Below are 14,332 nucleotides of genomic sequence, written 5' to 3'. Positions count from 1 at the left end.
GTTGGTACTAGACTATCAGCCCTAGGGCCTATACAAGCCTAGCCATAACAATTCCCTGGCTATTTCTTCCCACACTATTTACTTCCCTGGACCCTTGTCTAGCAGGGCAACTGACGTGATCCCCGGGGTGAATTTCCTTTCTCCCATCCAATCGTCAAGGTTCCTTTTGAAGAGGGCCAAAGAGGCACTCTGCTTGACATGTATGGGCAATCTACTACCACTAGGATATACTTTTTCCCTATGGAACTTGGGGTACTCAGAGGCCCCACAGTATCCATAGCTACCCTTTGAAATGACTTCTCAATCACAGGCAAAGGCATCAAAGGAGTTTTCACCTTGTCTCCTGCCTTGCCTACCTTTTGGCACTGCTCACAGGTCCTGCAGTACCCTGTTACATCTCTGGAAACCCAGGTCAATAAAAGTTCTTCATAATATGTCTCTTTGTATGTTTTATGCCATTATGACCTGCAAATGGAATACCATGGGCTATGGCTAGAAGTGTCAGATGGGAGTCTCTAGGCACTACCAACTGCTCTCTACCCCTCCCTCAGGGGTCCACTCCGTATACAGTAATCCTTTGTCCCAGTATACAGAATCCCCCTTACGCTGAGAATCAGGTGCCTCACTAGCTACCTCCCTCAGGCCTTGTAATGTAGGGTCTGAGAGCTGAGCCTATCTCAACTCTCGCTTTGTAAACCTTCTCAGCTCCACTTCCACAGGAAGTCTGGTATCCTCTGACAGCAGTGCCTCACTGTCAGCCTGGGTACTACTACTTACCTCTGGCCTTAAGTCACTCTGTCCAAGGGAACATCAGTACCCACAAGCAGCTATGGCTTACCTTTAGTCTCACTGCTAAAGGGTAGCTCCCTCCCTGGTGTAACCACCTCACCAGTCCTGGCTGCAAGTGTGCAGTCTGTCTGGGTCTCCACCAGGCTACCAGACCCACATGCTTGTCTCCAAGCCTGACTGAGTGTAACTGCATGAACACATGGTACTGCATTATCAAAATCATTCTCTATCAGGACACCAGCAGGAATGTCCTCAAACACACCTACTTGCTGGCTTCCTTTTCCACCCTCCCAGTCAAGATGAACCCCAGCCAAAGTTATTCATAATGGGGTCCCTCCTAAAGCTCTGACTGGAGTAGACTGCCCAGGCAAGTAGTGCTCCTCTGTAACCATTGCAGGCTTCACAATGGTTATGTCAGAGGCTGTGTCTCTCTTAGTAATGGTCTCTTTGCCATTCACTAAGATAGGATATAACCTCTTGTAGTAGTTTGGTACCCTTGTTGTCTCAAGACAACCTACTGTTGACATTTTGTCATTCCCACTTACTGGCTCTCCCACCTTTTGTTCCCCACCTTGCGTCTGTGGACATCTATATGCTGCATGGCCCCACTGGTTGCATTTAAAACATTTAACCCTAGGTCTTGGATGTGTACCTTTACTAGTGGCTTCCCCTGCTACTGGCAGATTCTGTTGGGGCAGTCTGGGCTGCCCACCATGGGTTCCCTTAGACCCATGAGCAGCACTGGGTGTCTTTTTCTTGTGCAGTGATGCCCTTCTTGCTAGGTATAGGCCTCCCTACTTCCCCAACTCATTTACAGTAAGGCATTGTCTATCAGCTAATCAGATCCTCATGTCCTCAGGGAGAAAGGGCTTGTTCCCTCACCAAAAGGTCTGCTAGCCCTTCAAAAGTGGTGACCTGACATCCACTCACCCACCTATGAAAATAAATGCTTAGTTCACCAACATATTCACGCACACTTTCATCTGCCTTGTGTCTATGCTCATGAAACTTTTTCCTATAAGCTTCAGGTGTTAGCTTAAAAAATTCTAGCAAACAGTTCTTTATAACATTATAATTTAGACAGTCATTATAAGACAGTTTGGACAGAACAGTTACAGCTTTATCATGGAGTAAGGGGGTCAGGAACACTACCCAGAGCCCGTGGTCAACATTATAATGTTTACATACTCTCTCAAACATATGAATGAAACTATCAAAATTATCCCCCTCTGTAAATTGTGGAAGAAATTTACTGACCTTTGTTGCTTCTGGGGTTCAGTTATTCCCTTCCTCATTACCCCATTACCTCCATGACTCTAGCGAATAGTCAGCATCTCCTTTTCATGTTGCCTCTGCCTCTTCTTCTCCTCAGCTTCCAGGCATAGCAGTTTCTTATTTTCCTCAGTCTCTAGATGCCACAGTCTCTCTGCTGCCTCTTTTTCCAAACTTTTGGCCTCTAGCTCAAGTCTCTTTAACTCCAGACAGATTTTTAAGTCCTATGTTCAAAGATTCTCTGAGAGTTGTACATCTCCACAGCCAATCAGATCGTCCTCCTGGTTGCTATTCTATGATGCAGCTGTGACTAAAGCTGCAATAATGTCTGCTTTAGTCAGGTTTTCATGCACCAGTCCTTTAGCCTGGCACATCTCAGCCAACTGGCTTCTTGTCAGCTTGCCATACTCCTCTGCTGACACACTTGCCTGCTCTCCCTGACTAAGCTAACAAAAGAAATAAAACAATTGTGATATACACTCTGAATGCTCACTGCATCGCTAATTTAGAGTACAAAAACACCTTCAGTGATCACTGTACACAAGCTGCAGGAATTCAATATCCACTACAAGCCAATTAATATGTGATGTGGCTATCTCACCACTATCAAACAATTAATATGTGATGTGGCTATCCCACCACTGCCAAACAATTAATATGTGATGCTCCTGCACTGACCCAGTAATCAAGGAGCCTCAATCCTCACCACTAGCACCAGTGAGGGATGTGCACATTGGGAGGATGAGAAGTTACACACACACAGTAAAGTACAATTTCCCTTACAAACACACTGAGATCACAGTCAGTCTGGGGCTAGTTTCTCCCTCTCTCCCCAGATCCCCAATAAGACTCCCCACTGGCACAGCTATAGGGTTAAGATCTCAGCCGAGTGGTCAAGCCAAAACCTCCAGAACCCTCTCTGTCAAACCAGTGCTACGTGTCCCTGCCCAAGTAGCTGACACACACACATTTTGAGATTTGATTTATATAGAAACACACAGACACTCCTGGCGAAGGCTGGCACAGGTTTATTAGCTATGCCCCCTTCTGCCCAGACTATAAGGTAGTACCAGCTGCCACCAACCACTCTTACTTATCAGCTACTATATGGCCTTTACAAAGGGTGACCAATTCTACTGTGTAATGTTACTGTTATCCAAATGGTAAGTGTGTTCAAGGCTAAGGCTGTTTAGGAGTGGCCTACACAGTGTCACCAAATACATATACAAGCACTTTAAGAGCTTAAATATCTCTAAACAAAACCAGCCACAATTAAAATGTTTAAATATATGTAATAGTAAATAATTAAAGAACAAGACAATGCTCATTAACTCAACACAGTGACAGCAGAGTTCAGAATCACAGGAATACTTTAAAACAACATTGCATGACAGTCTCACATAAATACAGAAAACATCTAGACTTATCTTGCTATATTCCTATCTATCTCTAAGAGAAATACTATGATCTAAGTCTTACAGAGCAAGACAAATACTGGTCAGATGTTTACAAGTCCAGAGACAAATACAAAATGCCCAGTCTTTCTCTCTAAGATAGTTCTTAAGTTACTATCAAACATTTTTGCTTGGACATCTCGGATTATATCATTCTTGTCACCTCTGCCTTTGTTCCCAGGCTAACAGAAACTTTAAAATTAACACCTGTGTGTCAAAAATATGTATCCCTAAGAAGTTGCCAGGAACTGGAAGTTGTAAACGCAGTTAAATACTTTTGCCCTTGAAACCTTTAATTATTTCTGTTTCCAAACAATAGAAAGAATTTCTAGCTGCAGACATTCTGTCTTCTAGCTGTGGTAAACACAATCATAAAACTCTTTACTTATTTTCTCAGAGTTTGCAAGTTAACTGTGTATGTCCCAATTTCTACTATGAAAACATACATTTGCACAGGCATATAGTCCATATACATTTCTGCTATTTTCCAATAGAGTGCACTGTGGTTACATTTTTGAAGCTCAGTACATAACATACAGGTTACTTACATTTGTAGACTAGCCGATGGATTATATTATTACTTACAATGACATAGAATTATTTACAAAAGTCTAGCTAGCTGGGCTGCCAGCTTCACTCTGTGTGTGTGTGTGTGTGTGTGTGTGTGTGTGTGTGTGTGTGTGTGTGTGTGTGTGTGTGTGTGTGTGTGTGTGTGTATATATATATATATATATATATATATATATACACGAGCACATGCATGTGCATCATGTGTATATGATCATGTGCATGCCTGCGTTTGTACAGATGTGTATAAAACATGTCTAATTTAAATGTATGTGTTACTTGAGATCACAGAGGTGTATTACTGTATGTGGTACTTTCCAAGTGCTATACCAAAATGGCACTGCCAGATTCTTGAACTATAGAAGGTTTGTACTCAGTAAGATCGCATTTGTGTTCATAACTTGTTTACTGTAATATTGGAAGAAAGCTGGATAGATGATTGCTTCCCATGCTTTAAAGTGTTCCTTCATATCTCTCTTTATTCACAGTTGCAGTCTTCCATTCATTTCTGCTGTCTTTTCACACTTGGTTCTTCTTTCATATATATCCTGCACACTTGGTCAGATTCATTCGTCCCTACACTAAGTGTACATGATCTGTGTTCAGGAACATCCCTACCACATGTTTGTGCTTCCTAGTAACTTAGAAAGATTGCACTAAGTGTACATGTAGCCTGTACTTTGTTGTAACCTTTATGTATCCTCCTTAATATTTAAGGCTGCATGGAAGTCAGTAGGAAAACTAAAATTAGGAGGAAGAAGGTGTGAGTTATGCTTGTCTTGTCTGTTCACTCAGAACTGTGTACACTTAGTGTAGACGTTAATGTATCCCAGGAACTTTTTTTTTCATATGTATACTATGCACCTATTTTTTTCTTCCAAGTTTGCTACCCCCCCCCCCCCCGACTGCAAAAACAAAGCAGGAGTGTTCTTTTTTTAGTGGAATACACCAGATAAAGTTCTAATCAGGACTGTAAAAATATGGTAGAGTGACAGCTAGAGCAAGTAGCATTTTAGTAGAAATTGCTAATGTACTTTTCACCTTTTCTAGGACTTTTGCAAGCAAGGACAGTGATGTACATATGGGACCAGTATATCATTGGTTTGGATGAGCCTTCCTATGACTGTATTCCAACATTCAGCTTGGCCTTCCTTCTTCTCCTGAGAAAGGATCTCTTATTGTGTCAATCGGTGGGATTTTATTTATTTATTTACATTTGCTACTGTTTAGTTAGTTGCATTACATTCTCTGTAGTAGGAGTTCCAAAGAACATTTTAAGTCTTTTAATTAATTCCATGTCCAACTATTTACCAGATATGTTTGATTGGAAACTGTCAGTTAAATGTTAAGCTGTATGTCAGAATTGTTGTACTTCTTTGTACAACAATACCCCTCCTCAAGTCTATGGCAACAAGAGTTGGAATGATAGAAATCTGATGAAAAAAAAAAAAAAAACAGATACAAACATCCCAGTAAGATCTTACTTAATTTGGTGTGCAAGATGAGCTGTTGTAGAATCCCAATGACATTTGGGTACTCCCAAGTAAAACAGCAGAAGGGAATGACAAGGGGAGGAGCCCTTATTTGCTGTCCACTATACACCTCACATTCACTAATAATGATCTTTCAGTGATTCATGGGAATGAAAGGATGAAAAATGATTTGCTGACCAACTCTCTCTCTCTCTTCACTATCAAATGAAATAATTTCATTCAGGGTTTTGTTATTGCTGACACAATGACATTTATTTGTTTGTTTGTTTATTTATTTATTGCATTTTATTAAAGTGTACAGTTGCAATAATTCACTTACCTTTCACACCACAGTGTGTGGTGCAGCCAGGAAGACGAAACATTCCTATCTGTATCTGACTAAAATATTCTGATGATATTTAAATAAATCCTCAGGAAGTTATAAAATTTACTTTAGCCCTCAGTGACATCACCAGAGGGCTAGAGTGTGAGTATATCCATAGATTTTAATGGGTGTACTACCACACATGTTCAGGGTCATATCCAGTTATGTTTATGGGTGCATTTAAACATTAACCTTCTGGCGATGTCACTGGAGGTTAAGGAAAAACTATGTGGATGCATTTTAATAAAAAGCTTATGAAACTTTTTATTAAAATGTACACTACATTAAAAAGAATACATAGTTGCCAAAAGCATTGCAGCACTTAAGCTATCAAAGGGGTGTATACGCCTATTAACTGTGACAGTGCACTTTTACTAAGTACTCTAGCTGACAAAATGTAAATAGATGAAGTTTTGTAAATAAATGTACTTTCTTTATTGTCTCTAGATATTTCTGTTAAATTCTATGTGAAACCGACACTATACCTGTCAATGTTGTTCTTGTTTTATTGGAGCTTTTCTCACCGGGCCTCCTCTGAAAATGGGCTCATACCCAGACTGACTCTCCCAGTCAACAAATGTAAAATAAATAAATAAATTACGTAGCCATAATACTGCATGCACAGAGTACAGTATGTATGTTCCCCCCTCAAGATCGTACATGATTCAGAAACAGTACAATAACTGCATATGGACTGGCCCCAAAAAGGTAATATATGAGACTAGATCCCTACTGCCAATGGTATTCTCTGTGTTTTAGGCAAACCTGCTTTCATAGCTACATATGTCCCCACCCCCACACAGTGGTGATACCATGCTCTCGATAATAAGAACTCGCTCAGCACTGGATTACCTCATTACTATATGATGATAATGACTCTAGCTCCGCCATCATGGATAATGATTAAAACAGCTTTATGTGTTGATGTGTAGCATGATTGCATAGCACAGTACACTACAGCAGCCAGTAGCTACATAGTAATGTATGGTTGATTTATTTAGTTATACATTGTTATGCAGGCATTCCCTGATGCACTATGTAGAAGTTTCATGGCACACAGTGATTCTACCCCACCCCCATAGCAGCAGTGCTTAGAGTATTTATTTGTTTTCTTTTTGTTTATTTCAAATATGGCATTAATCCAAATGGACCTAATTCATGTAAATTGTTACAACTTAAAGTAACCAGAAAAGAATATAAATTTGTTTCAAGCATCTACTATTATACAAACTATGTATATGGCTGCATAGCAAAATTAAAATACAAAACAGATACAGTTATAAAACAGATACAGTCCAACGATAAATTCAATAATATAAAATTTACAGTAAATAATGAAAGGATTTTCAAGAAAAAAGCATGCTAAGTGAGAAGAATAGATTGTTTGCAACCCTCAGGGGATGAGTTAAATCAGTGAAAAGTCAGAGAAGAAATAGTTTAAGGAAGATAAAGGTGAAGAGTGATAGAGGGAAAAGATAACAGTAAGAAGTGAAAGTACGACGGAGAAGACAAGCGGTGAGGAAAAGGAAGTTAAAATGTGGTAGATAGAGAAGGAACTCCATATAGCCATTGGAACTGAGCATGCAAGAGAAGGAAACATGTTTAGAAAGGCTGAGTAAGGCAGTTTATGATTACATATTGGCTAGTTTGGGAAAAGAAGAGCACCTGGCATTTTTTGTTATAAATGTTTTCATTTGTATGTAGAATTTAGGATATGATTATATTTATTTCACGTAGGCAGAGAAGGATTCCTGTGGCTGAGGTACAAGGTGAGAAAGCCTATGGTTGGTACATTGAAGACTGGAGTGTGGGATATGAATAGTGGGATCTGCAGTTGTGAGCAATCTTAGGTTTTATGATGAAGTTCCAATGGTCAGGCAATAAGGGAAAATTATTTAGCTGTAGGACTTTGAAACTAAGCCATTCAAATAATAAGTTTGCCTGCTTCTGTACAGGTAATGGGTTTCTGTGTGACAGACAGCATTTGGCACCATGATGGCCTTATGAACAGCTATTGACAGTATTCTCAATATGAATGACTCCTTGCTCACTGAAGGCTTATTCAGTGATATGACCAGGGCTTTTGAATCAGTGGAGGATATATTACTAGTTCAAAAACTCAGCAGATTAAACTCTGGCTGTCTTACACTAAATTGGCTTCTGAGTTGCCTTGGAAATGAAATGCTTGAAGTGTAAGCCCAAAACATATTCTCTTAATTAAATGCAATACATGGAGGTCTTTAGTCTACTGATTTTTGCAATTACTGTTTATGCAGTTACTGTAGCTGTTGGCAATTCCAGTATACACTTCTATTATAATTATTTATTGTGGGCATTCAAAAGACTTGCGTAAATGGGCGTGCCTTCGTTGAAGGTTGAATGTCTAGCTGGCACCTCAACGTTCATGAAAATCTACTGCCAATCATTAGCGGACCGGATTCTCTTTGTATTTTTGGACTTTCTCTGTTGCTTCTTTTTCCAGGTGGCTCAAAGTTTCTTTGTCTATGTAATGTTTTTCATGGCCCTGTTGTATTAATGAATGCAAATCTGCATTTGATGCTTTTGACAGTTTTTCTTCTTTATCCTCAGTACTGTATTCTATCATCTTTATGGCTGTTTTTTTGGCCTGTCATTTTTTGTGGACTACTATTTCCTTCTACAGCAGGGCACCATCTTCCCTGTAAGCCCTAACCCCATTGTAGGAATGTTTCCATGTTGTGGGATTCTGTACTGCCATTTTTTTCCAGTCCTGGCACCAGTGCACCCAGGTGTTTCTTTTTTTTTTTTTTAACTTACCTCTCTCCATGATATATGCTGTACAAGATGCAGTCTATATATCAGTGTCATCTTAGTGAGATTTTGTGAAAACAGAGTCCACCATGTGAAGGTACACACCAAGACTTGAAAATGAATTCACTTCCAGCAGTACTGCTCTCCTTTTCTTGCTGATTTCATCATTGTTCCATTTGGACCCTCCATTATGAGTGAACAAGTGATTTATGAGGAGTCATGGATCAACAAACCTTGTGATATCCTACCACCTCAAGTAACTTAATAAGTGGGCTTAGAAAGGCAGTGATAGTGTCCACACCACAGTTAGTGCCACTTTTGTGTATATTTTTATGATAATGCTGTCTAAGTGCTGGAAATTTTACCTGCTGTTAAAGATATTTTATGGTGATACCAACAAAAGTATAGTCCACCAGGAGGTCCAGAATGTGAGCTAATAAATGCATCTTTATTTTCCCTTTTGAATATTATCAAAGGGCAACTTTACGTTACCCTTTGAAGGTTAATTACTTGATAACACAATTTTTATGGAAAGGAACTAGAATAGATGAAGAAGACTAGTTAGTATATTAGCATGGCAAGTAGACTGTCTATGTTTTCTGTTATTTGTTAAATTAAATTAAACCTTTTTTACTTTTCAGATTTCTCACTCTCCATATGATCTGTCACTTCTTAAATTTATCCAAATCTCTCACCATTCTAGGATAGTAGTGCATTCAAGTAACTAAGGACATGTATACTAAGCCAAGTCCATCACCTTAACCCCTTATAATTAGTGCCTTTCATATTTGTGTTTCATTTTCCCCACTCTCAGACAAGCATAGCTCTGTAGAAGTCAATTGCCATATGAGTTGTGTAACCAAATCTTACCTCCAGCATCTGTAATTGAAAGTGTGTAGTCCTAGAAGTTTCCAGTGTCTTGAGCATCTCAAATTATTCAGTCCAACAGACCTTTCAGTACACCTGCTCTGAACCCATTGTCATTTTAACTGACTTTATTTTGCTCCATGTTTTGTAGACCGCGGTGGTGGTGCTGCTGTAGCATTGTCGCCTCACAGTAAGACGCTGTCCGGTTCGATTCTCAGCTAGAACGTCTTCTGCGTGGAGACATGCGTGAATGGGCATGCCTTCGTTGAAGGTTGTGCATCAGGCCTGGCAAGCCGGTACGTAAAAATCAACTGCCAATCATTAGCAGACCGGAGTTCCGCTGTGGCGACCCCTAGCCGGGAAAAGCTGAAAGACACAAATTTTGCTCCCTGTATTGTGCATTAAACTATTACCCAGACTTCTCAAAATATTCAGAGAAGGATAGTTTGTTGTCATCTCACTTACCTAGATCTTTCAGAATTGAGTCATGACCTAAGAGTACTCCTGTAATAAACAAGGAAAATAATAATGCAGCCTATGCCAATAAGAAAGCAGTTCTTCAGCTTACGAATCAGACTGTTCCAAGCCTTCCAATAATAGATATTTAGGGGATTCTTCAATGTAGTCCACTATCCATCTCATACATACAGTGGTTCCCATTTGGAAAGCCATACTGTTTTACACATGATACATGAACAAAATCACATTCATGACAATGACTAACATCTGCTTGGCTTAGAGAAATGTACAGCATATTCACCATTCTTAGGACAGCAGACATTCCTATAGTACATAGAGTGCTCTCAGATGCAGACTGTCAGTGGAGAACTCAAGCACACATAATGGCATCCTGAGCATCCAACCAAACAATGGAATAACAGCTGCTGTTTGGGTGATGGGGGTGTGCAGGCAGATGGAGGAATGGCTTATGATAAACCTTTATATGTAAACAGTCACTCTGTGATTACAGAGATTAACATTCAGCAGCTTGAATGAAGGTCGCTCTCCAGGGTACACAGCTGTATAGCAGTGTGAAGACTCAGTCTGTTACCAAGCAATGCAATCCTTTTGCTTTCAGTAGTGTGTGGGACCTTGGAAATTAATGTATTTAAGCTCAGACGGGTATAAGAGCAAATCCCACACAAAATCCATCTTTGCCTGCTTTTTCATAAATGAACACTATTGCTTTGTTGACTTGTTTTCATAGATCTTCATTTCAGAAAATTGATATTCTTGCATTAGTAATTATGCTGGCTTTAGCAATGTTTGAATGTTTGAAATCTAAGCATCATGGGGTTGAAATCTAAGTATTGCAGGGACTGACATGTAAGCAGTAGGCATTCTGCTTGGAAAGCATCAAGAGGAGGGTTACATCTTATCACAGAGCAACATACACACACACACACACACACACACACACACACACACACACACACACACACACACACACACACACACACACACACACACACACGTGTGTGTGTAATGGGGCCTACTAAACTTGGACTTGGGGAAACAGAGAAGGTAGTGGCAAATGTGCACAATATAATAGTCTGTGTGCACTCATTTCAATTGCACTTTGTGTGTTTGATGACATTACTGACAGGGTTATACATTCACAGGCTGCTCCTGCTGTTTTCTCTGTATGTCTTTAGTGTTCTTAGTGCTCTTGCAACTTGGATACAGTACATTGATGCAAGGCATGTAGCAGGAGCATCCAGTGCAACCTTAAAAGTCTTACTGATGAGATATTGGAGACACAGGGCCCACAGATAGTCTGTGTCGGTGCTGGTGTGGTGACCCCTATCATTTTTTACTTAGGGCATCTTAAATAACTACATGACGAATATGTGGAACTCATGTTTGACCTTACCAGTTAAATGACTGATACTGTCATCACTTAATTTACTGACATACATTTAATCAAATGCAATTAGGCATAGTTATACAAAAAATAAAATGCTAGCAATGACTTAACTGAATAAAGAAGGGCTTGCTTTGAATAAGAAAGTAATAATTATTCAAATTAAACAAGGGAGAAACAACCACAGTGTTTGTGGACAGTCTGACAGCTTTGATTAATAAACAGATAAATACAAAAACAAAGATGACACATTGGATAACTTGTTAACAGTAAAAATTATTTTTTAGATGACACAAAATGGTAAGAAGATATTCGAAATAAACTGTAAAAAGTTGGACTGGCACCTTAATGACATAATTTACTATCCAATGTTTAGTAATAGATGTCAACACAACCACAAGACAATCAAATACAAAGATAACATAGTTAGCAGCAAACAGAGGGGCAGCATAAAAGCAATAACAGTAACTCCTTACCTGAGTGATAGAAGTATGGAAGGCATAGGAGATTCTAGTGTATATTAAATTAATTTAGTCCGTGGATCCAATGACAAGTGGACACACAATTTGCAATGTTACCTGTCCATACAGGTTATCTATGGCATTTGTCCTTGTCTGGAGTACCCACAACCTGTTGTTGCAATGTTCAGCAATACAAAACAATATAGTCCAAATATGTACTTCTGGTTCCTGTCAAGGTACAATCCCAGTGCCAAAACATAGAGTGAATCATATCCTGTAATCCCACACTTGATATTTTGAGTACAAGATTACACTGAAATATTTTTAATGTGTCAGTGTTACCTGTATAAATTATCTTTATTGACATGTTACACACTAGACTTGAACTGACATAAGGTTTTGGGTAAACGCTCCCTGACCAGGCTGAGAGATATGATGGCTTGAGTGCTAAGTTTGCATTACCATGCACATTAAGCATAACAAATGCATGTTGTACAATAGATGCCCCAAATCGATTGGATTTTGTCGAAGTACTGGCACACATCTGTCAGTTTAGATGTCTTTGTTTGCTGTATCATGACATTTAAAATTAGTGAGAAACAACATTTATTACAACTGTTTGGATGCATTAGTGGTTGGCCATCAAACTGCTCCCATTCCTATACATCTTCTGCTTGATATGGCCAAGGCTACAACATTAGTATGTTTGAAAAGCAGTAGTTTACACTACAGGACAGTATAAATTAGGCACTAACTGCTACTATAATAAAGTAGTAAAACAATTAAAATGCCTACTTTTTGATTATAATGTATGTATTGTCTTTACAGCAGTAAAATTAAAGTTATATCAAACTGTAGTGTCACAGTTTGAATTGTAAGCTTGAAGACCACTTCAGGAATTCATAAAGAACCCTACCTCTCGCATTAAGGGCTGTGGTAAAAATGCCCCATTTCCATGATGTGTTATTTACCATACATCAGTTGCAATGAAGAAAGACCTTATATTGGCTAATTTTCCTGTCTCTGAATTGCCATTAACTACCATGTGTGCAGATCAGTACTTCCCATGGTAGTTAACAGTGGTGGTGGCCACAAAGTGATAGCACAGACACCCCCCCCCCATTCACTCTCTCACACAACTTAAATACGTTCAACTACACACACATATAGACTGCATACCCCACACCAGTCCCTGTGTTGTCAGAACATCCCCAATGTCTCCTTTTTCCTTCCTGGTAAATCAAAAATTATTTCGGCCATTAATGCTGACATTAGAGTTTCACATTTCACATTTCATATCCTTCAATAAATCATGGTAGTGCAAAAGCTGTTATCAACTTTCTAAGTTTGTAGGAGGCATATTTACAATCCATCCCTGATTTTGACCTATGTTATACTACAAGCTTCAAAGGTATGCCCACCATTCCCTGTCCCACCCCCGCATACATCTAGAACTGTTGCAGGGACGGAATAATGCCCAAAATACTCACCATATATTTAAAAAAACTTTACTGCACTAACTTATCAGTTAATGCAGCAGGTTAGTTTTACTATGGCAAAGGTGCAGGTTTGATCCTCTTGCAGTGCTTTTAAGGCATGCTACCTAATAGTATCTCTGCTGTCTAGTGGTTCCCCACACCATGTTTTTACTTTTTTAAATAAGTGCATTTAAGGCACTCTATATATAGTATCCCTGGTGTCTAGACCCCACCCCCCTCTTTCTGTTGTGTGTGTTGTTATGGTAAGAGAGTTTATCCCTGGTGTCTAGCATTCTCCCCTCTGACCCACATAGTTAAAGGATTCCCTAGTGTCAAGTTTTCTCCATGACCCAATGTTGCAGTCTTTGCTCATTAGTCTAAGGGTGTGTGGAGATATGAGAGCCACCCCATCCGATAGACGCATACACACACACACACACACACACACACACACACACACACACACACACACACACACACACACACACACACACATAGGTCCTCTTCCCACCCAGTTGTACTCACAGTGACACATATCCATACACATGCCCCAACATATCCTCTCCCAACACCCCTAATGCTACCTCCCATGCAGACATACACATTCACATATGCAGCCACACACATTCACACTATCTCGAACGCTTTCTGACCAGTAAACTCACCAGCACTTAGCTCTACTGTGATGGCCGTTTGGCTGTGTTCTCTACCGCAAGCAGACAGAAGTCGCTATGCTACTCTACACTGTCATGTGATTCTATGAGTTGCTTGGCTGTGTAACTGCCTTACCTCAGGTATTCCCACAGGGAGATCACATGGCTGAATAGCATATGTCTGTCCCCAGACTGTCTCATTAACATGTAGCACAACCACAGACATAGCCCACAGCAGTGCTGCACTTCTTTGTGAAAAGAACTGTGGTAGGCCTGTTTC

The 14,332-nt window shown here is 39.7% G+C and overlaps 1 protein-coding gene across 1 annotated transcript in view; it reads left to right on the top strand.

Moving 5' to 3' along the window:
• LOC122787678 overlaps positions 1-14,332 on the top strand; it is a 970,705-nt gene that overhangs the window by 425,348 nt on the left and 531,025 nt on the right. Inside the window, exon 9 of the mRNA XM_044054524.1 lies at positions 5,133-5,272. Within this exon, the coding sequence (XP_043910459.1) occupies positions 5,133-5,272 (140 nt within the window). The remainder of the gene's footprint in view (positions 1-5,132; positions 5,273-14,332) is intronic.

Source organism: Protopterus annectens, chromosome 13.part0 (genome assembly GCF_019279795.1).
Source record: "Protopterus annectens isolate FY-2018-M chromosome 13.part0, PAN1.0, whole genome shotgun sequence".
NCBI classification, from domain to species: domain Eukaryota; kingdom Metazoa; phylum Chordata; order Ceratodontiformes; family Protopteridae; genus Protopterus; species Protopterus annectens.
Note: the sequence above shows the minus strand (reverse complement) of the source record. Positions and strands in the feature narration are given on the sequence as shown.